Below are 27,609 nucleotides of genomic sequence, written 5' to 3' on the forward strand. Positions count from 1 at the left end.
AATTATTTAAGCATATTTCCTAAACTTCGAAAAGTCAGTGTCCAGAGCAAACAAGAAGGTACGATCCAACTCCTTAATGTGAATGGAGAAGCACCGATAATAGGTAAATAAATATTTTGGTTTTATTTAGGAAAAAAAAAAAATCTAATCATTATTCTGACATGAATTCAATGAACACTTTATTACAAGAGCTAACAAAACGAAACAGGAGATAAGTAGACGAGCCTCAGCAAAGCTTGCAAAAGCCCACAAAAAAAAAAACCAAACTCAAAATAATCAAACAGAAAACAACCAAAAAAAACGCCACAGAACAAAACAAAAACCCAAACAAACAAATAAACAAAACCACCTGCCGCAGATTCCCGCCCTGGGTGAGCACCCTTCAGGTGCTCCAACCCCACGGAGGCCCCGCTGGAGCCGGACACTGTTTGCACTTGATCGAACTTTCTGCACATTTCACAGAACGGTTTGGCTTGGGAGGGACCTTAAAGATCACCTTGTTCCAAGGGACACCTTTCAGCAGACCAGGTTGCTCAGAGCCCCGTCCAGCCTGGCCCTGGGCACTACCAGAGGAGGGGCAGCCCCAGCTCCCCGGGCAGCCCGTTCCGCGCTCACCGCCCCGATGCGCTGGTGCACACACGCAGTCACCTCACACTTATTCAACGTTACTTTCTCCTGAACAGGTCCACAGCTGCATAAAGTGAAAGTCTCCGAACATAAGCTCTCAAGAGAAACCAAGAGTGGACTGTAACACAAGCCCGCACAACCGCAGTTAGCGCGACGCTTCCTCAGGCCGGTCCCGGCCTGGAGCCGGCGACCCCTCCCCGCCGCAGCGCAACCCCTACGTCTCCCGCCAGGCCCGGCCCCGCCGCCGCCCGCACCGCCCCGGGGCACCTCATGGCTCTCGGCGCCGCTTCCTGCAGAAGCAAGAGCCCAGCCTCGAACCGTGCCGAGCACCGGCCCGTCCTTCTTGGGCGGGCTCCGCGGGGCCGAAGCGCAGCCCAGCACCCCCCACCCGGCCGGCCCGCCCGCCGCCAACCTCTCGCGGGGAGGTCCCGGGGCCAGGTGAGCCGCAGCGCGCCTGCGCCGCACCGCCAGGTCGGCCGCAGCCTCCATCCGGGTACTGGGCGGCCCGGCCGGGCGGGCGGGGGGGGTTTCATTGTGCGTGCAGCTGCCGCGCTCAGTCGCTCTAAAATGGCCGCCGCCGCCTCGGCTCCTGCGGCCGCGCGGGCTCCCGCGGCGCCCGCCGCCCCGGCGGCCGTGGCGCTGCCCCACACCGAGAGCAAGAAGATTACCGACCTGCGCGTCATCGACCTCAAATCGGAACTGAAACGGCGCAACCTGGACATCACCGGGGTGAAGACCGTGCTCATCTCCCGGCTCAAGCAGGTGAGAGGCCGGCACAGGCCGCGGGGGCCGGCCCTGCCCGACCGGCCCGCTGAGGGGCCCGGCCCGCCGCCGCCGACCGCCAGGCTTCGGGGGCGGAGCCCCCGCGACACCGCCGGCTGCCTCCGGTGCGGGGGGCGGGACCTCTCTGTGCAGCCGCCGATGCTGGGCTGAGGGTCCGCGGGGACCGGGCAGCCCCGGCTGGGCGGCACAACCCTCTCGGCCGCCGAGCTGGGGAAGCGGCCGGCCCGGGCCGTACTCGGTGTCTGGGCCGGCGGAGCCCGGTGTTCCAGCTGGCGGTGTCCGTGCTGACGGAGCCCTGGCCGGCAGAGCTCGCCCCGCGGCCTTGCGACCCGTCTGCCGCCCCGGGCGCTGGAGCTCATCGGGCGGCCGACGGGGGAGCTCCGGGGCCGGGTGTTGCCGTGAGGTTTCTGTGCTTCCCTCCGTCCTGTTTTTGCACTGCCCTTAATGTCATCACAGATGTCGTAGTTGCCTTCTGGTGTTGTGTTTCAAAGAGAAATGTGCTGATCCTTGATAAGCTGTCCTGTGAAAATGTCATTTTAACAGATTAAACTCTTGCCATTATCGTTAGCATTCTTTACCTCCTCTCCAGCTTTAAGTGAAAAGTTTAACCCGAAGTATTTTATAAAATACTTTTGAGGTGGAAAAAAATAATAATTTGGCTCAGTGACCTCTTCTGAAGTCAAGTTGTTTAGCTTCCCACTGAAATCCATTAAAAAATTCATTTTTTCTCCCATTTAGGCTATTGAAGAGGAAGGAGGTGATCCAGATAATATTGAAATAACTGTTTCAGCTGACACACCCACCAAGAAACCAGCTAAAGGCAAAGGTTAAGATCTATCAATATACATTACATTCTTAAGCTGTTTTTGTTGTATATATCGCCTTAAAGAAAGAGTGTGGAACTGTGGCATGTGGTTCGGATACAGTTGTGACTTTCCTGTTTGTGATTTCTGTAATGTAAGATGTTTTGCTTTGCTTATCTGTTTTCAGTCACTGTGTATAGGCAATGTATAGGGATGCTGGATATATACATGGAAAACGAGTGGGTTAAGAGATGTGTTATGAGGCTGTACTGCCTGCAGATCCTGGAGACTTGTGCTGTGTGTGCTGCGGCTGTGTAGGTGATCTGTGAGATTTTTGGAATATGGTGTGTTAACAGAGATCCTGATGTTCAGGGGTGTTACAGGGGCAAAGCAAGTATAGGAGCTGCTGGGCAGGGATATCTCTCTAGCGTCCAAGAGTATTTGTGCAACAGCAGAGAGAGAACTGAGAAGTTCTTTTGTTGTGAGAAGGTGCTGGACCTAGACTAGTGCTGAGTGGACTGTAATATGTGGTAGGGGGACCACCACCTAAAGAGGACTGTGTTGTGTGGATTTACTTGCATACTTTTTGCTGAAGACAGGATTTACAAATACGAACTTTGTGAATGCTCTGAACGTTCACCGTGAAATGTCTAATTAGGAAACTTTTGGTTTTCTGTTGTGAAAAATAAATACCTAGATTGTAAACAAATCTATTTGGCAGTGAATGAGTTAGCTCTGTTTTCTTTTGCATAAGTATTTAAATATTGTTTTGTGAATTTGGATTTTTGGGGGTTTTTGTTTAGTTTTGTTTTCTGTTCTGGGAGCATCCATAATCAAGTAATACTGGGAAAGGAAATGTCTGTTTTATGCACAGCATTCTTCATTGAACATACATGCTAAGGATCTTCATATGTGTGCTTTAGATACCTGTTCTGGAAATGATCCATCTTCTACCACTGTCACTTGTCTTAGGCTGAATTTTGTGGTGGAAGCAATTATTAGTGCTTTTCTCTGGTCCTCTGAATGGGGAATTTAATAATAAAGTCTACCTGCTTAGAAACTTTGAATGAGTTATCTGTACTTTTGACACCCTATAAAAGTGAAAGGAAGTAAACTTTCACAATGTGGTTTCATTTTGTTCTGTGACATTACTTCATTCCCTACTCTGCAAAGGTAACTAATGCTTAAGAAAGCTACATGGAAGCTGAATAAGGAAATGCTTCTCCAATTTTTCATGTAGAAACTGAAATTACTTGTTCTGCTGTGATGAACACATTTCTTATCTGCCACTTTTCATCCTCTTGTTCTCCAAATTAATATGATGTGCATAATGTTCTTGAACTGGCATCTTGTTTCATTATTTTATTTTGCTTCTGCAAAGGCAGTTAGTGTACTAGTGGTGCTGCTGCCTGAGGCAGGGCTGCCGTAGCTGTTCCCTGCCACCTCTTCTGTGGATAGAACATGTATGCTCTTGGTAAACCTCAAAGTAAAATACAAGCTTCATGAAGTTCTTATCTGCTCACTTTGCAAGCTCAGGAGTTTTTCCTTATTACTTTTTGAATTACAAGTCTTATGAACAAATTTTGTGCCAACAGTATGAGAGGTTTGTGCTGTATTAATATTCAAGAGCGGAACAAGAAAAACTCACTAATTCGCAAAGGGAAAATGTTTTTTTGGTCTTATTGTTTTACTTCCAACTGTAAGAAAGAGTGTATTCTTTCTTTTTAACTATGCCTTGTATGTGTTACCTGCTGATTCTGGTATTATTTCCCTTTCTGGTGCTTTCTGCTGAAATATATTACTAATAACCAGAAAATATCCTTCAAAGCTCGAAAATCTAGCACTTAAAAAATCCATTCCTAATGAATCCCTAGGAAACTTTCAAAGGCATGTGGAAGATGCACGCCTGCCACTTCATGCTGGTTTTGCCAGAATTGAGTTAATTTTCTTCATAACAGTTAGAATCTTTACTTTTTAGTAGCTAGGAGTTTTTTTGGGGGGAGATAACACCCTGAACTTCCCATGGCTTTGCCTGGGACTGAGATAATGTTTTCTTTCTAGCAGATGGGCTGTGTTTTGGAGTTGATATGAAAAAAATGTCGTAACTCAGTGATGTTTTGGCTGTTCTTGAGGTGACCAAGGACTTTTTCAGTTTTCCAGCTGCAGGTGCAGATGGAAGCTGGGAGGGAGCACAACAGGACAGCACCTAGATTGACACCTAGGCTGGCCAGTGAGCTGTTCCCAACTATTAGTCTCATGCTCCATAGATCACGGGAACCACCTTTTACAGCCCTCTTCTGGGAGGGGATGTACAGCACGATCATGTTTGAATGCTAACAGCAGTCTCGGTCTTCTTTGCTCCAGGATCAGCTGCATGGGACTGGTGTCCCACATCTTTGCTTGATAGTGGGCTAGGTATTGGTCACCAGCTGGTCAGCAATTTCATTGTGCATCACTTATTTTGTAAATATATATTGTTGTTATTATTATTATTTTCTCTTCCTTTGCTGTGCTATTAAACTGTTCTTATCTCAACCCACAAGTTCTTTCCTTCCCTTTTGATTCTCTCCTCTATACTAGTTGGTGGAGGGAGGATGAGAGAGCAGCTGCGTGGTCCTAGTTGCCAGCTGGGGTTAAACCTCAACACACTGAGTAGGACCGAGTTTTTGTTTAAAATTTACTAACTTGATCCTCCTTGTGCTGGTACACGCTCTTCACTATGAGTGGTGGTGCCTTCTTCACTGATTTTGCCAACAGATTGCTGTGGGCCTTTTGCTAATGCTTGCTTCCCCTCAGCCCCACAACTTCAGACTAATAGTAATGGGTCTTGAATTATTTTGCTGCTGTCCAGTGGGAAAATTTACAGCACTACTAGTCCTACAGTATTTTTTCTCCCCGTGCTATTATTGCTGTACAAAGGAAGGTGGGAATATTAGATATTCATTGGAGTTATGAAGAAAGTGCAGCCTCAGAAAAGACCAGAGAATGGGAATAATGGATAAACCTCCTCACAGGAGCCAGAGGGAGGTGAATGAGAAGAAGGAAGGAGGTTTCTCTTCCAAAAAAATCAAAAACTTTGTCAGATGGCTATCAGCTTTAGATCTGAATGTGTTTTGTAGCCAGTTTTACTGCAACTCCTAAGGTCTGTAGAAAAAGTGAGGTGTCTAATTCCCTAACACTGTCTATCAGAAAAAACTTGATCTGGATTGTTGGCGTAGGCTGAATTATAGGGGGAAGTGTGTGTGAGTGGTATCTTTGTTTCCCCTCTCATTGCTTTCTTGTGTGTATGTTGACAAAAATGGAGGAGAATAGGAATGAGGTTAAGGGTGAAACTACTTTCATAGAACTGGGTTTTGTAGCGGCCTGATAAATTCATTTATCAACTGAGTACAGTACATACTGCAGATTTTTACTGGACTGTGACAAGCTTTTGACAATGATACAAAGGCAACTTGCTATGAATTAGGGAAGAAATGCTGTGAGTATAAGAATAAGACCTTGACTAAACTGGTTTGAACGTAGACCTTCTTTCTCTGTTAAAACAAACAGTACCTTGCCAATGGCCTATACCAAGTTCTGCAGCATAAGATATTGTATGAAAAAGGAGTCCTATTTAAAATAGGGCATTTAGTGACTTGCCCAAAATTGAGGTAATACAGGGGGAGCTGTGTGGATTTTCATTGGAAAAGTGCATAATAGGAGTATTTTGCATCAGGATTTAAAGAATGCTTGCAGAAGGATTCTGCAATCCAACAAAAATCCTTGGTCAATCCTGTATGCGAAGTTAGTAAAAATCTGACACTTTTTCCAGAAGCTAGTTTATTTAATTATATTTGAGGTAAAGAAGGACTGAGGAACAGTTAATCGGAAGAGCCATACACGTGAGAGAACAGTTGGTTTTGCCAGCTGAAGTTAGAAAACTCAAAGATGGAACAAATACTAAGTGCTCCATCTTTCATTGCTTCGAATGTGCCTCCCCACCCTGGAGTTTAGTGGCAATGGGCAAGTTTTTTTTTCCAAAAGCTGTCATCTTTGCACAAAAAGCTGTTCTTTTCCAACCTGAACATTCTGCTGCTTATTCTGATATCTAGAGGAAGTTACCTTATTGCTAACGTGGAGTATTTTTCAAATGTTTCTGATGTGAACATTCATTTGAAGTACCTGCAATCAAAAATATAGTAGCATATTAATACATCATAACTTAGTGATTAAAGTTACTTTTCTGCCAAGTTTTGGAATTAGTGTGGATGAAAACCAGCTTTTAGACTAATCCATTTTAACCTCAGAGCATTAATATTAGCGACGATGTTTATTTGCTGCTCTTCAAGTTTCCGAGTCCAGTTAGGCACACGTTACTTTGTGTCTTAAATATCCCTCTAGATTCTGTTAGACTCTTGCTACTGCAAGGCTTGTAAATGGGATGAAAACTACACCTGCATGATGTTAAACCAACATTTTAAAGATGTTCTAAGTCTTCTACTCGCTTCTCAGAAGAATATTTGTTCTTTATGTAAATAGTCTGTTGCAATTTTATGGTGTGTAGCAATTGCCATTGCCAGAAAAGGGATTGAGCATGACTTCTAAAGGAGTGCCATCATTCCGAGGTAAATTAGTATTTGTGTTGTCAAGCACCCAGATTTCTGGTGAGTGCTACTTACTCCACTGACATTTTCGGTAGCAACTGCATGGATAAGCCTGTACATACATTTTACCATGTATTGACAATTTGTATGACTTGAGACCTACTATGCCTGTTGTCTGCAGAAGGTCCAGCTGTTCTGACTGTAATTGTTAACATACCTTTTCATACCAGTTATTTCCTCAAAGTGCTACTGGTCTTGACTAAGTTCACAGAAACAGTTTCTGAGAGGTGTTTGTTGCAATCTGACTTTAGCTATGTGAAATTATGAGCCAAGTATGCCTTTGTGGATGAGAATCAGTGTGGAAAAGTGTTGGATTTTTGTGGACACTGGCTTTTTGGCAGGTTACTGTACCAGCATCTGAAAACTGTTTCAGAACCTTGAAGTGTCCCTTTTGAGCAATGTAACTCTAACCAGATCCAAGTAAACCCAAAACACAGAACTGAGAGGGAAAGCAAACTCCTGACCACTTTCTGGCTCAAAGCTAAAGAGTGAAGGTCATTTTTCGGGTCTCCTTGTGCCATGGAATACCTCTGTACTCAGAGTAAATGGCACCTATCGCAAAGACAGACTAAAAAAAAATGCTAATGAACACATGTATTTATGTCTGCCTTGATCTAACAGCAAAAAAGTGATATGGGCAGCTTCATTATTGGAAGGTATTGAGGACATATCAGTAAAATATAGTTCCCTAGCTGCCCTTGCAGAACAATGGGCCTGACTTGAGGGAACTTTGTCACTTTTTTTTTTTTGCTATTCCCTATAAAGTCTGGGCTCTCTTTCACCTGCCAGATTGCCTCAGGCAAGATGAGTGAATTTAAGCAGCTTTCATGACAGTACACACTAGGTAGTTGCTAAATACGTCTAACATCTCTGTGTCTGCCTGTCTCTGGATGCTTAGCTGAATGTGGGATGCAGGAAAACCTTGAACTTTCAGGTTTAACAAACTGAACAACTAAAATATGAGAAGATTAAAACAGAAAACAGTTAAATGTGTGTAGAAGTCCTTGCTGTCTCACTGTTTTACTTATATTGAAGGTATCTGTGGCTGTAGATTCTATCACAGAATACTAAAATAGTAATACAAAATTTGGATTAGTCTTGCTTTCAGGCATCAGTGGTGATACATATCAAAACCTGTCCTTTCCAAGTGCAAGTGCGCTCCTCTTTCTGAGGAAAGCAGCTTCCCAAACTATACCTGTGCTGCTGGCTTTTTGTACCAGTATCTCACAAATCTATTGCATTACAAATATAAAACAGTGATGTTTTGTTTGTTTTAAGTGAAGTAAAATCAGTGGCTAAATCTCTTCATGCGTTTGGATCTGAATGTTTAGATCTCATGTTTCACAGTGGTAGAAATAACTTCTGTCATGTGTCTTTTGCTGGAGTCTGGTGTGTCTGAACTCAAAACAACGTGCTGGATATAGGACTGCTGTCAGAGTGCTGTCTTTCAGTGAAACGAGTGAAATCAATCGGACTCTAAAACCAAGACAGTAGTATCTGTTCTTGCCTTGTAGTTGAGCAGTTTCCAGCTTTGAAATGCAATTTAAGAACTGTGTATGTAAGACGGTTGCTGACAAAAATTGACTATTCCACGTAGCAGAAATGTCTATAATGTATCCAATTTTGGCTTATGTTTTTCTTTTCTATTTCTTTTGCGTATATATAGAATTGAGGTAGCCATTCATTAGAGGATGAAGGAATGAGGGAGGATGTGATATCAAAAAGTAAGGCGTTAAGTGCTGACAATGACTGCCATCCCATTTGCATCTTGAGTTGACACTGAGTTTCAGTAGAAGACAGTGAAACTGCTTCCTAACAGAAGTGCTTTTGTATGTTGAGCTGCTGAAGACCATCGCATAGGATAATGTTTGCTAGAAGGAATCAAAGAGACAGAATGCTCTACAAAGGGTGTGTTTGCATGGGGATGTTTATATCTAATGTTCTTTGGTCTTGTTTTTGCAAAAGATTAAGGAAATGCATTGAGTTCCAAAGGGAACTGTATCTAGTTGTCATCTCCACAGAGCCATCCTCATTGGAGAAAAGTGGGCATGTGCTAGAAGAATGGAATTTTTCATTGGTACATGCCCTTAGTAAATAAAAGAATATGAAGAAAACCCAAGTGCTTCACCTGACTCAATTCTTTGGCTGCTCGTTCCCTGTAGTGATGCGAAGCACTGAAAAAAGTGTCTTGGAGAAGCTATGCAATGCCATGTTTGTGGCTGTTCGGAAACACAGCTAGATAAAACCCTGAGCAATCTGATTATACTTGGAACTTAGCTCTGCTTTCGAGCAGGAGGTTAGGTGGACTGTATGACCTTTAGAGGTCCCTTTTAACCAAAATTGCTCAGTGATGCTAGTTTTCCTGTAGAGTAAGGCCTTTCCAAAGTCTTAAATCATAAAGTCTAGTTAACTCCAGTAATTCTAGAAATACACTCCTGAATGTTCTCCTGAAGTCCATTATCACTCAGAGTAGAAGGATTTGTATTTATATCACTAACTGGGATGTAACTGCTTGTTTATACAACAGCATTGATTGCTCACCTGACATTTTTTCTCCTCACCTTAAAAATACTCAGTTTTGGGAGGGTTATATTACAGCAAACAGTTCAGATAAGCTAGAGCATATAGAGAATAATAAACTAAGACCCAGGATATAATCAGTATTGAAAGAAAGTCTGCTCTACATAACAGCTCCAGTCATTAGCATGTTCTGTCATTTCAGGTAAAAAGCCAGAAGCTGATGAACTAACTGGTGATGCTTCAGTTGAAGACGATTCCTTTGTCAAGGTAATAAAAGTATGTAAATTTTTTACCCAGTTTATACTTAAGTTCAATGTTTAGCTTGATTTACCAAAAAAAAACCCAACAAACCCTACTTCCATTTTCTTTGCACTGATCTATGTGAAAATTTGGAGCATCACAGCTGTGATGCTTAGGCGTGTGAAGGTGTGGGGATTTTTTAAATGCTGTGAATGTATGTGATGCAGTATTTTGCAGAAGCAATGATTATGGAAGTGGATTTTTCAGAATATAGCTAATACCCTTAGTTATGCCAAGTATTTCTTGTTCATACCAAAAGGAAAGTGAATTGGAAACTCAAGATGCAAGTGATCAAGATGGAAATGATGAGTTAAAGGACTTTAAAGAATCTGTTGAAGATGAGAACTTGAATTCTAAAGAACCACCATCTGCAGAAAAGAAAAGATACCACGACCTGGAGCCAGCAGAGACTACAGAAGATGCAGAGAAGGATTTGGAAAGCCAGGTAATTTGTTGTCTTTTACATGCATTTTTATCAGCAAAATGCGTTTTGTTGTTTTTTTTTTTTCTTGGTGTGTCTATTACTAGACAGTCAGAACTAGTTTTTCAGTTTGTCTTGCTTTCTTATCTCCAAAAGATAATTTGGTACTTTTTTCTTTCTGTTCTCCTTGACTGTGTTTGAATAGCCCTGAAACAAACATGGCATTGATTGGTAAAATTCTACCACAGTCCATCCAGAGTTCCCAAGCGACCCTTTTCCCTGGTGCTGGTAGTGACATACGTAATCTGAATAGTGAACTCAGAGATGCAAGTGATGAGAGCTGCTTGTTGATGTTCACCTTATTGAGTGTGTATCCAGTTAACTAAGATGTTTTCTGAGTTAACTGAATCTCTTGACTCTCTGAATTTTTAAGTGTCTTAGAAATAGTTTACTGAGTAAGTCCCTTTTATGTTCTTATAGGAAAATGAAGGCCAAGATGTAGAAGATTACACTTTTCCAACTGTACATGTAAGTTCCAAATCAGTTCTGTTAACCTGATTTTCATGTCTGTTTAGTTGGAAAAGATCACTTTAGACTGGCTTTGTGTTCCAGAATGCATCTTAGAGTCAGATGATGTAATACAGTACAGGTAAACAGTGTGGGAAGCTTTCATTCATATTTTTTTATAATGCTGATAATTGTGATTAGGTATCTTATTTAAATGCAAATTGCTGTCTACAGTTTGGGAGTATTCAGTGCATAGATTTAGCAAGGAATGTTTTTCATACTCTCTTAAAAACACTTCAGAGAGCCATGCCAATTGCTAACATAGTATATACAGCCTGTACAGGGGTTTAGAACTGCTGTGTTATTACAGAAAGTTGCCTTTAGGGGGATGTAGGTTGTTGAGGTAAATGTTGGTTATTTTGGGGTTTGTTGTTTGGCTTTTCTTTTGTTGTTGTTAATGCTTATATCTGTAACATCTTTAAGTTCAGAAATTCATTCTGAGTTACATGGAATTCAGGTCTGAAAAAGGCCATATCGTACAGCATGTTTTGCTTGGAGAGGTTAATGATAAACAAGTAAATACCTATTAAAATCATAGTCTCGTTTTTAAGTACTTAATGGAGGAAGTCTACCTACTTTCTGACTTCTAAGTTTTAAAAGCTGACAATGGATTGCTTGCATTTCGTTGAAAGTAGTAATCAGCAGCATGATATCCATTCTCGAAGCTTTAGCAAGACATGGGGACAGTTTCGAAATGTCTTGTTGAGTTAAGGGGGGGGAAAAAAGAGCTGCTTGCTCCAACCAATAGCAAACCACAAGTGTCACAGATAGATGTGAGTGAAGTTTTGTGCAAATCTTCAGTGATTTGACAACAGAGGTGCACAGGCTTTGTCAGTTTTTTTTCGTTTTGTCAGTTTTCAGTTCATTAGTTTGCATTCATATGATAGAAATTCTGTGGAAAGTATGAACTGTTCTGCCTAGAGTTTTAAAGTAGGAGATATTTAGTATTGACTTCCTTTTCTTGCAGAATGGAGAAGATGAAGAAAATGAGAAAGGTATGTTTAAAGTTTAATGGAGTTCAGAGGTCTTCAGTCTGCTAGAGCAGGCAACTTTCTCTTGTAATATTCAATCTCTTTACTAATATTAGGCTTGTCTCCAGTACTAAGTATCAGTTGTTTCTTTATTAAGCTCAGCACCTGGAATCATTGCAGTCAGTGGGTTTATCTCACTCATAAGAGTTATTTTACTCTTAAGAGTTTATTACAGTATTTTTCAGTTATTGTGGTAGGTGTATAATATAGTTGTAATACTATGATTCTTAATGAAAAAAACATAGTATTCAAGGACTCTGATTTTTATATACGGTAAGTCATGATGCAAAAGCTTCCCACTTGCACTGCAGTAACTGATGTTTAATTGAGCAAAATCATACACCCTTACACTGGACTTGAACACCCCAAAAATGTATGGACCATCATATACTTGGCTTACTGTCACTTAGGAGTACCAGTTGTATATAGGATGGTAAAACAAGTGTTTGGAAACCTTTGGAGTGGCTACCTTTTTTTTTAAGCTGTGCTCATTAGCGAAACTATAGAAGGAATGTAATGTATTTGGGGAAACAGACTTCCTGGAGAGAAGTCTTAAGGATTCTGCGTATGGTGGACTAGAAAGGACATGGAACACCATCACTTCACACTAGATGGAATAAACACATTACTGAAGTTACAGGATAAAATTACAGACTCCGTGTTTATGAGGAGCCCTATGGCTGGAATCTCTCATCTGCACAAATCCAAGAACACGGCTGGAGATGCCAACGGTTGGAGATGTGGGACTGAGATGGAAAATCTGTCCAGTGGATGTGGATGAAGACTGAGAACCCTTTGTCTACGAACTCTGGATTAAAGCTCACTCGTCCACTTTCTGCAGCACCCTTGTACAGCTAACTTGACTGCCAAACAACTGCTTAGAAAGGAAAAGCAAAAGGGAACACCAGCATGGAAGACTGACTGAAATTCTCCAAGACTGTAATTCTTTTGGATTTGGGAAGACTAGAGGTCCTAGAACCAGGAGGATTCAAAGGCGGATTCAGTCAAACTGTGAGCTTCCAATGCAACTCTTTTCTTCTGGAACGCTAAATCCTAAACTGGAAAAATGGTTACTTCTTGTGAAGAACGGGTATCTCCAGGATGGAACCATATTCTCCCTCCTAATGTTTGGTACTTGTCTCTAGAAAGTGTGTTTTACCATGAAGAATAAGTGATCCTGGGTAAAGGATTTATATTTGTGTTAATACACTTTGTGTTTTTTTCTAACCTTCCATCGGTGCTAATAACTGGCTTTGTATTTTCTAGGTCCTATTCTAGCTTATGCATTTGAAATTGTTTAAACTTCTTGTTTTGCCGTATTTATTCCTGTTAAATCCTCTTAGATAAAGCAGGTTCTGGTGATGGTACACAAGAAGTATCTAAACGTCTTCCTTCAGAAGAAAGCCTAGCTGAGGCTGATCACACGGCTCACGAAGAGATGGAAGCTAACACCTCTGTGAAAGAAGCTGAGGATGATAACATATCGGTTACAATCCAGGCTGAAGATGCCATCACTCTGGATTTTGATGGTGATGACCTCCTAGAAACAGGTAAAAATGTGAAAATTACAGATTCTGAAGCAAGTAAGCCAAAGGATGGGCAGGATACCATTTCACAGAGCCTGGAGAAGGAAAGCAAGGACTATGAGATGACTGAGAACCATAAAGATGGTAAGAAGGAAGACTGCGTGAAGGGTGATCCCGTCAAGAAGGAAGCCAGAGAAGGTTCAAAGAAAGCAGAATCTGGAGACAAAGAAAAGGATACTTTGAAGAAAGGTCCCTCGTCTACTGGGGCCTCTGGTCAAGCAAAGAGGTTTGTTTTTCTATGTCAGTTCTTTACGATACCGAGTACCAGCATTCAATAAGATCACTCTACATTAAGGGGGTTGCAGCAAGAATCTTATAATTAGTATCCTATGCTCCTGCCTATAGATTTTTTTTGACCGCCATAAGTTACTTTTTAAAATTCAAGATCTTCGTATAGACACTATGTCCTACTGATTGCATTGTCGAATTGTCAGCATTTATTTATTTTTTTCAATTTGACGATTTTTTTAAATGTCCTTGTGATGATGGTTATGAACAGCTATCAGTTCTAAGAACACAAAATGAAGTCAAGTCCCCGTCCTGAAATCTGGAGAAGATTGCCATATATCCACTGAATAGAGTTGTCAGAGAATCTAGATCTTCAGGCATCTTGGGGAAAATCAGTGCAAGAATCCATAAGGGAATCATTTGTTCCAATACACAGTCTAGCCCTTTTTTATTTTTATTTTTTGAAATGTTAACTTGTCTATTAGCATTAGTAGCATAAAATGCAATACTTACCAAATTCTGTATTTTCAATTTTCTTCTGATTTTTAATTTGCTTCTTTAGCTCTACTAAGGAATCTAAAGAAAGCAAGACAACATCAAAGGATGAGAAAGGTAACTATTACAAATTAGGGTAGTATTTTTGATAAGTTGCTTGCCACACTAAAATGGCAGATGTAATTGAAATCATCCATCTGTAGTGAATTGTGCTAAGGGCACAGTAGTCATTAGCTATATGTATATGTCTATGTCTATGTATTTTTCTCCTTATGCCAGATTCTTTGTAAGATCAAAACTACTTATTCTAAAGACTCAAAGGAAATATATTCTCCTATTTTAAAACACTTTTGGGAGCAAATTCTGCTTAATGTTTCCTAAGTCTTTATTTTGATGTGAAGGTGTAATTTTCAGATATGCCTACTGTAACTTAGATACAATGGTTTGGGTTGATGTTATACACAGAAGAAGCAAAAAATAATTGCAAGTACTTAAGCACAACGCAAATGAATTTTTTTTGTCTTAATTCTAGATCATTTTTTAATAAAGTAAATTCTTAACCAAGTATAAGAACTGAGATGCCAGCTGGCAAAATTGTGCTTGTGGCTGTTGAGTGCATCAAAGTTGGACCTATTTGTCTGCCTTGGAGTTCCTGTCTGTTACCAGCAAACCCTGTATTATGATAACAAATTCACAGAGTGGAGCTTAAGAGCACCTTAATGTCACCAGTTATACTGATGCTTCATAGCTCAACAAATGCATTTGTATAAGCTCAGGTGTCTCCTTATTTTACCTGCTAGCTCCCTGCCAAAAACCGTTGTTGCAGAGTCTCTTGCCTATCACTAATGAATTAATGGAACTTGACCTGATAAATTGATTTCTGAGGAGAAGTTTTAGTGACAGACATAATTCAATCTTCTATAGATACATGTCTGTTCATGATGGTTATATGCTTACAAGGAAATTAAATGAAGATGCAGCAGATCTGCTCTTGTGTAGCATATATGATAACTGTAACAGTAACTGTCAAAAGCCTGTCTTAAAATACGTAGCCAAAGCCAGCAGAGTGGCTCTTTAATGATACTCTAAGTCTATCATGGTTATCAAGATATCTAGGATTATCAAGATAACCCTAGTTTGACAACTGAGCTTTGTTGCCTTTTGCTCTTAGTTCATTTTGCTGCATTGAAGAAGGAAAACTACCTTTTTTCCTCAAGGTGATTACCTTTTAAAGCTGCATACTGCCAGATTCTCCAGCTGTTTAGCTGGAGATCCAGTTCTGGTCTATGACTGGCTATGTTTTAACATACTCAAAAGCTATTCATGTGTTTAGCAGCAGACAACAATAAGCTGAACTAAATAATATAAGACCAGAAGATGTGGGGAATAAGATCACATTAGTCTCTTGAGTTCTTAGTTGTTGCAAAAAGAGATAATATATGGAAGTGGTGGTGTGTTGGTCTTAAAGGCATGTAATGATTTTTCAGCTTTTCTTTAGTATTTTCCTTGGCATGTGGGAACTAATTTCAGTGGGTTGCATCTAGTTCTACATCCAGCAGCATTTTTAAAAAGCTGCTCTGGATGGAGGGCAGATGCTTCAAGGAGTTGTGGAAATGAACCACATTATACTGGAGGCTAGGATTAACCAAGTCTCCTCTATTTACCTTTTTGCCACCTCTTCGGTAAGGTGAGTAGTGTAAAGACGTACTGATGAACAACAAATGTGGGATGCTAAAAATATTTTCTTGAACGGAAGTTACTGATAACCAGAAGTTGAAGCTTAATGTACATACCTGGATGAGGGGTGAAGCATGCCTTTAACAAAGAATTGTATCATTTTTCTAGTTCTGTCGTTTGGGTGTGAGTTAGCCAAGCTGTTGGTCTCAATACACGGCTAAATGAATGAAATCTTATGGCCTATATTTTTTTTATATAGAAGGCTTTTCAAGAAAGGTAACCGGATAAACAGTTACTTAAAGGTAACAGGCTAAGTTTCTCTTTTCAGCAACAGTTTAGTTCAATATTCACTGTATGTGTGTCTCCTTAATTGTTCGGCTGTTCTGTAAAACTTGTTGCAGGAAGTGCAAGCAGTGTTAGTGGTAGCAGTGGGAGTTCGACTAGGAACCTGTGGGTTAGCGGACTGTCTTCCAACACAAAAGCTGCCGACTTGAAAAATCTCTTTGGCAAATATGGAAAGGTATTTTCTGGAGTGTGATATCGTGTGTTGTGTCTGTCTCTTTCTTCTCCTCTATTCAATTACAGAGATTTGATTTAACACTTGATTTAAATAAAAGTCTGAGATGAAATGTCTAACCAGTGTAATCTAAAAAAACCCAGTACTCGCAGCATCTAATCTAAGAGTGCATGCTTACAGGAAGAGCCATATGTTAATTTTATAAGAATTTTTTCTTCTTCTTGAGGTAAGATAGATGCAAAAGAAATATCACAAATATGACTGGTTAGGGCTGGCTTTTATTTTTTTTTAATTAAATAACAATGACTGTGTTCTTCTGCAGCAATTGTGTTTAACCATGAGTGTAAGATAATGTGCTAACTGGTAAAGTTATATTATAAGCAGTCTTTATAGAACCTGCTGCTTTGGGAGACTGTTTTTAAAATGTTTTCTGAGGGCTTATGAATTTTAAAAGTTACAGTTATTGTCTGGTTTTTTAGGGACTTGACTGGCTACAGTGGTTAGAGAAATTCTAGTGAAGAGCAGGAACACAAAGCTTAATGCTTTCTCAGGAAGCAAGTGTCAAAGAGCTGGTTGCTAAAATTGCTTCGTTGACACATTTCCTAGATGCCTTTGAAGAACTGGCTCTCTCATAAGTAGTATTATGTATTAACTTTGTACCTTCCTGCCATTAATGTGCAGCTGCTGACTTTTTTGTGGTGGTTCATCTGTCAGACAAACGGTCAAATTCAGATCAGTGGTGGTTTTGAGAATGAATTTTGACAGTAACTGTCAAAAGAAGCATTTAGATAATGTGCACAAGGTTGTGTCTGGTCAAAACAGGACATGAGCATTAATATGCCTTGATGTGAAAGTTGGGGTAAAGTTCTCAAAGCTGCAACCTCCTGTGGAATGATACGCTCTTCAAAACTTGGAGTGTCAGTTCTTCTAGTGGGGTGGTGGTGTTTGGTTTGATGTTTATATACCAAGGTAGAAGTATTATTTGAATACTGTTGCTTCCTTACTAGAAATGTCTCTCAAAACCTACATTTTATCTGTTTATGTAGGTGCTTGGTGCAAAGGTGGTCACTAATGCGCGAAGCCCCGGGGCAAAATGTTACGGCATAGTAACAATGTCTTCTAGTACAGAAGTGGCTAGATGTATTGCACACCTTCATCGAACAGAGCTGCATGGCCAGCAAATTTCTGTTGAGAAAGTAGGTTTAATGAGATGAAAACTTTTACCAAAATAGACCATCTTATGCAAGAATCTGTATTAACCTATTTGCTTCTGGAAACAACTATAGGTGAAAGGCGACCCCTCCAAAAAGGAGTTTAAGAAGGAAAGTGATGAGAAATCTAGTTCGAGTAGAAGCACGGGAGATAAGAAGACTGCATCAAGTGATAAAGCCAGCAAGTAAGAAATTTCACTTGTCTTCTGAAGTTGTGAAAACCCTTTAAGGTGAATTTTCCTCATTGCATTTGTGTGTTTCTTTCCTAACAAGAACTCCATCAACCAAAAAAGAAGAAAAAAAATCTGAGAAATCTGAAAAAAAAGAAAGTAAAGAAGCCAAGAAAACAGAAGGTAAAGATGAGAAGAGTGATAATGGAGCAAGTGGCCCTAATCAAGAATCCACTAAAAAAACTGAAGAAAAGAAAAGAATAAGTATGCAATAGAGCCATGTTTCCTCCTGTTGAATCTGTGTGTCTGACTTGTTTTGGGAGCATGTTCTTGCTCTTATTGGAAAACAGACAATTGAACACCTGTTCTTTTTTAGACTCCAGTAACAGACATGTAATTACTTCAGAGCCGATGTTAAAGTTTCCATATTTTATATCAGTGCTTAATTACAGATGTGCTGGTATGCTTCTCCTACCAGTTACATTTAGAGATATAGAAATTTAGCCAAGGAAAGTCTGTCATAGGCAAATAGGGATGTGTGTGTGTTTTAAACCTTTTTTCTTTTTTCTTTCTTCTTTTCTTTCCTCCCCCCTGGCTCTTTCTTCACCCCCATTACTAGGTGGTAGAAGCCCAGGTCAAATTGTAATTTTAGACCAAACAAAAGGAGACCAAGGCCACACGAGGACAGTCAGAAGGGGAAGGTTTGATAAAGTAAGTATCTGTAGATTTGATGCAATCCTTAGCTGGTTTGATACTACCTTACAGTTGATATTTCGATTGAAGAGTCAATAAACTCTTGCAGACTGTTAAGCTTAGAAGTTTTGTATGCTTTGGGGTAGCTAAGTAGTTAATGATATTTAAACATAGCATCCAGAAATCTCCCTAAAGGAATGAGACTTCTGAAATAACCGTTGTAATCTCTATCTATAGCCACAGATATTGAGGAACAAAGAGCGTATTATTCAAGATAAAATGAAATTCAGGGAATACAGGAGTAGAAAGGATATCTTGCCTTTTGAAAAGATGAAGGAACAGAGAATGCGAGAACACATGGTTCGATTGGAAAGAATACGACGAGCTGTTGAACTCCGAAGGTAGTAATTCAGCTTTTTGCTAAAGGCTATTTCATGCATTAATTGATCAGATACTATATTTAGAAATCTAATTAGAATGCATTCTGTCAAACATTTACTCAGATGTTAAAGTCTGGGCTTCTACCTAACAGTATCTTTATGTGAATTAATGGACTCCAAAGTTTTTGTTTAGTGTTTTAATAGCCATATATGTACATATGTAGCTTAGTGTTTGTTATGGGGAGGATGTATCTCATAGGCATTACTGCGTGCCAGTTTTCTTTTTGAAAGGTGAGAAGTTGAGTAGGAGATGTGGCCAAAAGTAGTGTTCGGGTTGGTTGGTTTGTTTGTTTTTAAACAAAGAACTGTTGTATACCTTCTGAATGACAGATCAAGCATAATACAATTTTGTCCCTTTAAATAAAACAACTAAACGCCACACTGTTTATTCTGCTCTTTTCATACAACCAAAAGTTTGCAAAGGATTGTTAAGTGACTTCTGGTGTTAGCTGGATTTCCCTAAACAAAGGAATTCCCAGGAAGCATAAAGCTTAAGGGAGAAGATGCCTTCCCTGCTTCTTTTAAACTGTACTATAGGAGGTGGGAAGAAGAAATCCAAATGAAGCTGCTGCCAGGTGTACTGAACCTGTGCAAGTCAGGGCAGCCATGTCATTCTGTCTTCTTTTTGAACAGAAAACAAGAAGTAATTTTTTTGTTAGCTTGAAGAGGGCAAGAGCTAAAATAGCAAGTACTTTTACGATCCAAATCATATTCTTTGCTAAGCTGTTGTTACTCTCTGCTAGATGACAACAAAGAAATATGACATATATATATTATATACGTAACTATGATTCTTGATATACTTTTCCTAGTATCTGTTGTCTGCTTAAATAGTTCTGTAGAATAATTTAAAACCAGTTTGGCTACTTGGGGCTAAAAGGAGTAGACTTCTGATACCAAGACTTCTGTCAAGACCTTACTCTCATATAGTTTTTTTAATGTCTGTGCCTAAGGTGGTGATAGTTTTGGACGAGAACCTTTTTCTGATGAGTTTCTGCTACCTTTTTTCTTTAGGCGAAGAGAAATTGCTGAGAGGGAGCGTCGTGAGAGAGAACGCATACGGATAATGCACGAGCGAGAAGAATACTTGCAGAGAGAAAGGGAACGATTAGAAATTGAAAGGCAAAAACTAGAGAGGGAAAGGATGGAACGGGAGCGTTTGGAAAGAGAGCGTGTTCGTATTGAACAGGTGTGTATATTTACAATGTGAACAGTAGGGCACTATCATTTTGGAGTATAACCCAGTTTGCACTTGCTGTGAATTTTTCTCTTCACCCTTCCGCCCAGACCATGAAAGAACCAACCAACCATTACATTACATTAATCTACATGCACAACAACAGTAATGTTTATCTTGTTTGCTTGACTTGGGAACAGTTTGATGACAAATTCTTTCTGCTGGTTTATTCTGTGGCTATATGTGTCTGTCTCTCAAACTGAAGTACAGCAGATCATATTGCCTATGCTAGTCTTCCATAATTTTACTAAATTTTTCCTAGAGAATGTCACTGCAAACTTAATGAGATGTTTTTCTGGGCAGCAAATACAATAGCAATAAAAGAAATTGCCTGGAGATATTTCTGTCTGACAGCCAGTAGCTTCTCCAGATCTGTTCTCTACAATTTTAGAAAAGTATTTCTTATGCTCTTTAATCTTAGATGCTTATCCAAGGATGAATTCTATCAGATGGCCTTTAATAGAAACCGTCAAGTATTAGTTCTGTATGTTTCCTAACAGTTTTATAAGTATCTCTAATAAAGAGCTGTTTTATTTGTTGTGTTTATTCACCGTTCCCTTTATTGCAGGAACGTCGAAAAGAAGCAGAGCGTATTGCTCGTGAAAGGGAGGAACTTCGTCGACAACAGCAGCAGCTTCGTTATGAACAGGAAAAGAGGAATTCTTTGAAACGTCCACGTGATGTAGATCACAGGTAATCTAATTCTCAAACTATTGTCTTACAGCGTTAAGTAAAAATAAACAGCTGCTAGCCTTGCGTCAGACTTGAAAATGCTTTTGTACCTGAAACAAGCATTCACAAAAGAACTGGATTTCTGCTGTTTGTTTGGTTTTTGATGTCAGTTTATGCCAAGCATGAAACATACCTTATCTGTAGAAGAGAATTTTGAAATGAGAGAAGCATCTCATCAGTCTTATTGTACGAAAAGAGCATAAGGCAATTCAGTGCATTTGCTGGGAAAAGCCGATTTTTTGCCTTAATGGTTGAAATTTCCAGCTTCGACTTCACAAAGAATTCACATTTCTGGTAAATGGACAATTCAGGAAGTCAATGTGATGGCTTCTAATTTTTACTGAAGCTGATGACATCTGTCATTTGCTGTTTGAGCTACATTAATTGAACTGGCCTTGATTTTTATCTGATTATAAGAATAAGACAGAGACCTTAGCCATAAAATCAACGTATCGGTGGTATGATGGAAGGTAAATGGAAGTCGTCAGGGTAGATACAGTAGCAGAACACTAGTATTTATTTACCAGAGGAATAGAGACAGCTTCATTTTTCAAGGCTATTGATTATACAGTTTAGTTACTCACATTCTTATCATAGACGCTCTTTACCTGAATATTTCTGGTGAGCAAGGCTGTGACGTTTCCTACATTACTGTTTCCCAAGAAGGCTGTTCTGGTTTGTGGGTATTTTGGTGGTTTTTTATTGTTTGGTTGGTTTGGTGTTTGTTTGGTTTTGGTTTTATTTTTCTAAAAGGCTTTTTATTTTCCTAGAAGGCCATTTTCAAGACAGAATTTAGCTACGGTAATATTTTTGTCGAGGTCTTATTTTTTCCTATTTTTTTAAACTGCCAAACATGATAAACTATCGCGTGGATTTTATTACATATTTTATTGATATTTTGTCTCCTTAATTTGCACTTAAAACAGAGGGGTGTTTTGTTTTCTTAAATTATTTTCTTCACTACTGTGTAAAGAGTCTATGTTTGTAGGTGGCTTCCCAAAGGTCAAATGAGTGCCTTTAAAACAGATGGCTGACTCTTAACAATTTTCTGCAGATTAGACCTTGATTTGGATACACATAACTGATGAGGGCTCATTTGTTTTCCTTAAAGGAGAGATGACCCTTACTGGAATGAGAATAAGAAGATGGCTCTTGATACAGATGCACGTTTTAGTCATGGTTCAGATTACAGTCGCCAGCAGAACAGGTTTAATGATTTTGATCACAGAGAACGGGGGCGATATCCAGATGGTTCTTCTGTTCCATCATCTTCTTTTGATAGGTAAGTGTAGATGATATGGTAGGTATTTGCCTGCCAACATCTCTGTAGATTCCACTCTTAACTTATCAAAATTTAAGTGGTGCTAAAGGCTTTTTGCAGTTCTGATGCAATAGAATTGCAGGAGTGTTCTGAAACTTCTGGTGTCTTCAGGACTGGCAGTTTATGAAATGGAATCTAGTCCACTTTTCTCTAAGGACTTTAAATTAGCTGCCTGGTGATCTTTTTTGGGTGACATTTTGAAATAATTTTTTACAATTATTCCTCTTTCTCATCTAGTCATAAGTGGGTTCCAATGAATTAGATATATCCAACTTGGTAACTTAGCCAGGCTAAAAGCAACTGATTTAATGAGTTATGAGCGTTACTTGCATGAGTCACATTCATCAGGGTCCGTGCAACTGCACAGTAAATGCTGGTTACAGATGCAACTTCATGTTTCCATTAAACATCTCCAATAACCATTAAGGCCACATAATTGTAGGTGCTGGACTTCTAGTTCATTGCAGCATAAAAGGAGAATGATATTTTCTAGCTGACTTGAGAAATCTAGTATTTCCTCTGCTTGATACTAGGCAAAAGGGAGGCCTACAATTGCTTACAGTATACTGACCAAAATGCAAACAGATCAATAGACAGAGAAATGTTAAACTGGCTGTAAGAACTTGAGTTCAAAATTACAATTGTAGAAATAAATACAATTTGGGGTGGGAAGGATCTTTGAGATATATACCCCATATATAGTAATAAACATGTAACATAAAGATGAATAATAGTTTTGTATACTCAGCATGTGCTTAAATGGGCAAATGGGAGAGAAGGAAATGACGTTTTCCTACTTTACCTACTTAGGCGAGAACGTTTTGTAAACCAAGGTGAAGCAAAAAAGGCTCGCCCAACAGGACGAAGAGAAGAGCCAGGGTTTGAGAGGTATCCCAAGAACTTCAGTGAGTCCAGAAGAAATGAACCACCACAACCAAGAAGTGAACTTCGAGATACAGACAGACGAGAAGTGCGAGGAGACAGAGACGAAAGAAGAACAGTGATCATTCATGACAGACCTGAAATACCACATGGTCGACATCCACGAGAGACTGGTTCAAATCCACCCAGGCAAACGAATTGGAAGAGCGAGGGAAGCATAAGTGCGGACAAACGGGATGGCAGGTAAATTTGCTGGCTAACCAACAAACTAGTGAAGGTGCTGATTCTTGTAGGATTTACTCGTAGCAGCAGTTCCTCAAGAATGGATGTGTAAAGGGAAACAGACTGCCTCCTAAAGAATGGCAAAGTCACTTTCCAAAAGCATTACCAAAAAAATTGTCTGTAGGTTGTCACATATGCCAAACCTCATCTGTAAACTTGATGCTGACTCCCAGCAGTCTGTTCTTCACTATGTGTAACAACATAGAGTAAGAAGGCTTTTGTGCAAGAATGCAGATGTAAACAAATAACATGTAAGTTTTAATTATTGAGAGAGCCACATAGATCTTAGAGAATGTTTCAAAGAAGCTGACTGAAAGTTGCTAGAAAAACAAAAAGGAATCTTTGAAGTCTACATGTGCTATGATTTGGTATTAATTCTGTTATACTGAAACCAAAATTTTGATCAAAGCCATTTTTACAGAGGTGAGAGGCCAGATCGATCGGGAAGAGAAGTGTCTGGGCATGTGAGAGGTGCACCCCCCGGCAGCCGCAGCGGTGCTTCTGGCTATGGAAGCAGGGAAGGAGAACGAGGCGTGATGGGAGAAAGAGGTGGAGGACAAGTGAGTCATCTTTTTGTGTTTGTGTGCGTGAGTGAGAGACTGGAAAATGCAAAATCACACTGGAAAAATGACCACGTGGCATCACATAACTCATTAGCAAGCATTCTGGCTATTTTCAAATTACTTTATCTCAAAGGTTCTTTTTTGTTGAGCTTTTTAGTAAGCCAAGAAATTCCAAAAAACATGCCAAATTCTTCTTAGATCTAGCGTCTTCCAAGTAGATCAGAACAATACCTGAATGAGTTGCTGATTTGGCTATTAAAATTTGGTTTCATCTGATGTTTTCAAGGTCTTAATCTTACGCTGCCTGCTACTTCTGGTGCAGTTGGTCATTTTAGTCTGTAATGTGCTGAGAAAAAAACCTTCTGTAAGACTTGTCTTTAAAGTCTACAGACTGAGTGCTCCATGCTACCAGATCCTGAACCATGGAAAGAAAAAGTTTCTGTGGCTGTATGGCACGTGCTTGTCAGTGATCATGTGAGATTAGGGCAGACCTGGGAATGAAGTCTGAGTTCATGGAACTTCACTCTCTGCATGCCCCCCAGTCGTTATTGCAAATTGGTTCATTTTTGTTACCTAGAGTTATTTTGAGTAGGACTCTTGTAAGCATGGGTTAGTTGCCAATGGCCTGAAATCTTAAAAGATGCTTGACTTTTGTATATTATATAAATAAGCTGTAAGCTTAACTCAACTCTCTTGAAAAGCTCATTTCCTGTTGATAATTAAATATGCCTTTCATTCTGAAAACGACTGTCGCTTTCTTACCAGCACTATAATGAGGACAGACATGTAGTTGAACGCCACAGTCGTGAAACTGGACCAAGAAAAGAATGGCATGGACCTAGTTCTCAAGGAAGTGGGTATCATGACACAAGGAGAATGGGAGACGGCCGTGGAGGTGGCATGATGTCTCCACACACAAGGTACAAAAACTGCTCCTTCCTCTCCGTTCCCTACTGAGCTGCCCGAGTTGTGGTTGTTTAGGAAGTGCAATAGCCTCGGTGCAAGCAGCGTGACTCTGTGGAAGTGTTGCTGCTGCACAACATCCAAAAAACACCTTTCCAGGCCAGCACACAACTCCACAGTTGTCACGTTGCTCATGGCAGTATTGTTCAGCTGCACAGAAGTGAGTCACTTCTTGCAAAGCCTCTTTCTTGCATGGTTTCAAGTCTGTTTGAGACTTAGAGTTTAAGTGATTTGAGAAGTAACAATGCTCTTACCTGTACACCAAGAGTTTAGATACTTATTGTAACTTAACACTTTTTTAAAACCTTTGTTTCCAGTAACTCTTCACCAATTAATAGAGTTGTACAGATCACAGGCAATTCCATGCAGAGGGGAAGTGGCTCAGGATTTAAGCCATTTGAAGGTGGACCTCCACGAAGATTCTAAGATCTACAGCTGCTTGGTTTCAAGATAACTTATTGAAATCTCTTGTAAACTTTCTCTGATTAAAAACAGGAAATCTTGTCTGGAAGTCCTGGTTAAATTTTTTTAATTTAACATGATTACTTTCCTCTCAATTTTGGAGGCATTTTAATAGTTACGTTGTAATTTTGGATAGTTTTTGTGTATCTTTGATAAGCATTTTCCCTGAGGCACTAGAGCTGTGTAAAAAACAAATTGGAACCAAAATATTTGTTAATTCTGTACAAAAGAATAGGTTGCGGCTGTGTGCTAGTAGTTTGATTTACCAACATTAGCTCTGTGGTGTCATGCTTTAAAGTTAGCTACTTATCACAACATACACAACTATAACCTCCATTTGGAAGGTTGTCCAGACTCTTATCTCTGCTTTCTAATTTGTAGAGAAATAAGATTGTTCTTTCATTAACTGGGTATTATGTAACCTATTTTTGCAGAAGGTACTGTTACATTGAGTGCATTTATGTGTATTCTTGGAAATGTATTCTTTTGAAATAAACCTTCATATTCTGTATAGCTTCTAGTAAGTCTTTGAAACAGTCCTTGGGGAAGGAAGACATAATGAAACAGACCTGTTGGCAAATCAAAACATGAGTGCCCTTAACTTCCACCTACAACTTCTACCTACAGCTTCTTTAGTTGTCTCCTTCACTGTTATGGAGAAACACCTCTGATAGCACAAGATTAGTACCAACAAATGCAGGAACACTCATGGGAGGCCTAAAGAAATAATTACACAGTTCACTCTTTATAAAATCTAGCAAAGCTCTGGCAGAACTTCCAGCTTATTTTAAACCAGAGTACCACAAATGAACTTTGCTTGTAGTGGCTGGGGAATCCTATAGATGCAGTCTTGCTCTGGTATCCCCAGCTGTTCCCCGATGTGGTCTCAAGCAAAAGGGACATGTCTTTTTAAACCTTTTGGTTTAGCCTATGCTAAATTTCTCTTGACCAGGCCAGATCAGAAAGGTAGTCAGTCCAAGACTCATAAGTATATAGTTACAATGCTGTTTCAGCAACTCAAAACCAAACCAAACACCTTGTTAAGTAGTATTTGAATAAGAGCTGGAAGTTTTTACTGGTCCAGATTGTCTTTTAAATGATTTAAGTTACCAATTTTAAGGCAAGAGCCAATAAGAACACACTGATGTTGCCCACAGGTCTCTGCCACCCTCAGCTGCAGTGGAAGAACCACTGCCTATCTGCAGCAGGCCAGAGGGATGAAGTAGCAGAAAACAACTTAAACTGAATTGTTTCTCAGCAAGTAGCCTTCCCGGAAAGATGGGAGGAGAAACAAACCTGGCACAACAGCATTTTTATAATTAATCCTTTGTGAATATTCACAACTGACAAATACTTAAGTTTAAACAAAATAAATATGCTGTATCAGCAAATGTGGCAGGACACATTTATACAATAAGTAGCTTATCTTGATGCATTTAATCAATCTGCTCATGTTTTTCAATTCTTAGAAGGAAAATCTAAGTTCAATTTACTGAGCTTTTTTTGCATGAGTTTCCAAGAGAAGAGTACAAGTTAAGGGAGTGCATTTGAGAAAGTATCTATCTATTTGGCTGCAGTCTGCGCTTCATTAGGTGTGAGAACACATACAAAATAAGTATTTGCTACAAGATGAATGTGTAGTGACTAATTGATCAAATGGGAAAAATGAAAGTATAACCTGAAAGACCAAGCTATAAAGAGGTACCAAAATAAAACCTGAGATGTGACTTGTAACTTGCCTACAGTAAACAGGTCTAGATTCACAACTGCTAAGGGTAATAAATATTTACTGTCATTTTTCATTTAATTAAATGAATATGTGATTGTGCACATGTAGATATTTCACTTAAAATATTGAAACAAACTAGGATGATACGGAAAAAATCTGATTAGAACCATTTGCCAAAACTTTGAATTTATAAAATAGTTAGATCAACAGAAGTCTGTCCTTTTTCAGAGCAAGATTCTTCTTTTTTTCTTCCAGATTTCATCCAACCTTTATTATTGGGAAATAACTTAAATACCTAAATGAAATGTTTATTTAAGTTTGCACACTTAAATTTATTTACATGCAATGAATTTCAGAAGACTGTTAACCAAAATATATCTCAACAAGGTGAAGATAAACTATAGAGAGGCTGATAACTGGAGACATTTTATAAGACAACAGAATTTAACAGTGTTTCTTTTGTGGTACACAAAATGGGGTATTAAGATACAGAACTGGACTTACCTGGAAATTATTTAAGTGTTCAAAATTATTTTAACAATTTACAAGGAAAATGTTTCCTTATAGTCTTTTAAAAACACATTAATACAATATAAACAATTAAGGCTTTTAAAATGCAAAACATTCAGTAGTTGAACTTGTAGATGCCATTACAATGTTGGATAATGGTGTAACATGATGTAAAGGATTTCAGTCACATACAACAGTAGGAACAATACTGCATGA

The 27,609-nt window shown here is 39.5% G+C and overlaps 2 protein-coding genes across 12 annotated transcripts in view; one reads left to right on the forward strand and one right to left on the reverse strand.

Moving 5' to 3' along the window:
• The window catches only part of RNF111 (ring finger protein 111), a 55,428-nt gene extending 53,956 nt beyond the window's left edge, over window positions 1–1,472 (reverse strand). The window contains exon 1 of one of the 7 annotated variants that reach the window (XM_065847813.2): window positions 1,300–1,472. Coding sequence is in view for 1 of the 7 variants with exons in the window: in XM_065847812.2 (XP_065703884.1) it covers window positions 895–899 (5 nt within the window). In the remaining 6 variants the exon portion in view is untranslated. The other 6 variants (XM_065847816.2, XM_071813866.1, XM_065847815.2 and 3 more) reach the window with 6 other exon arrangements.
• On the forward strand, window positions 898–25,665 carry SLTM (SAFB like transcription modulator). Of its 5 annotated transcripts, none has more exons than XM_065847807.2 (21): window positions 898–1,389; window positions 2,149–2,236; window positions 9,579–9,652; window positions 9,936–10,121; window positions 10,578–10,625; window positions 11,632–11,659; window positions 13,039–13,507; window positions 14,072–14,121; window positions 16,083–16,201; window positions 17,245–17,394; window positions 17,485–17,594; window positions 17,683–17,843; window positions 18,199–18,290; window positions 18,510–18,673; window positions 19,727–19,901; window positions 20,518–20,642; window positions 21,793–21,963; window positions 22,813–23,127; window positions 23,576–23,726; window positions 24,495–24,649; window positions 25,010–25,665. In XM_065847807.2, exons 1-21 carry the CDS (start codon window positions 898–900, stop codon window positions 25,116–25,118), a joined length of 3,432 nt encoding a protein of 1,143 aa, XP_065703879.1. In that variant the 3' UTR covers window positions 25,119–25,665. The 5 variants fall into 5 exon arrangements, with proteins under 5 accessions (XP_065703879.1, XP_065703881.1, XP_065703882.1 ...); XM_065847809.2 differs by having other exon boundaries at window positions 23,588–23,726; XM_065847810.2 differs by having other exon boundaries at window positions 17,683–17,762.
• The last annotated feature ends 1,944 nt before the right edge of the window (window positions 25,666–27,609 follow it).

Source organism: Patagioenas fasciata, chromosome 12, assembly GCF_037038585.1.
Source record: "Patagioenas fasciata isolate bPatFas1 chromosome 12, bPatFas1.hap1, whole genome shotgun sequence".
NCBI classification, from domain to species: domain Eukaryota; kingdom Metazoa; phylum Chordata; class Aves; order Columbiformes; family Columbidae; genus Patagioenas; species Patagioenas fasciata.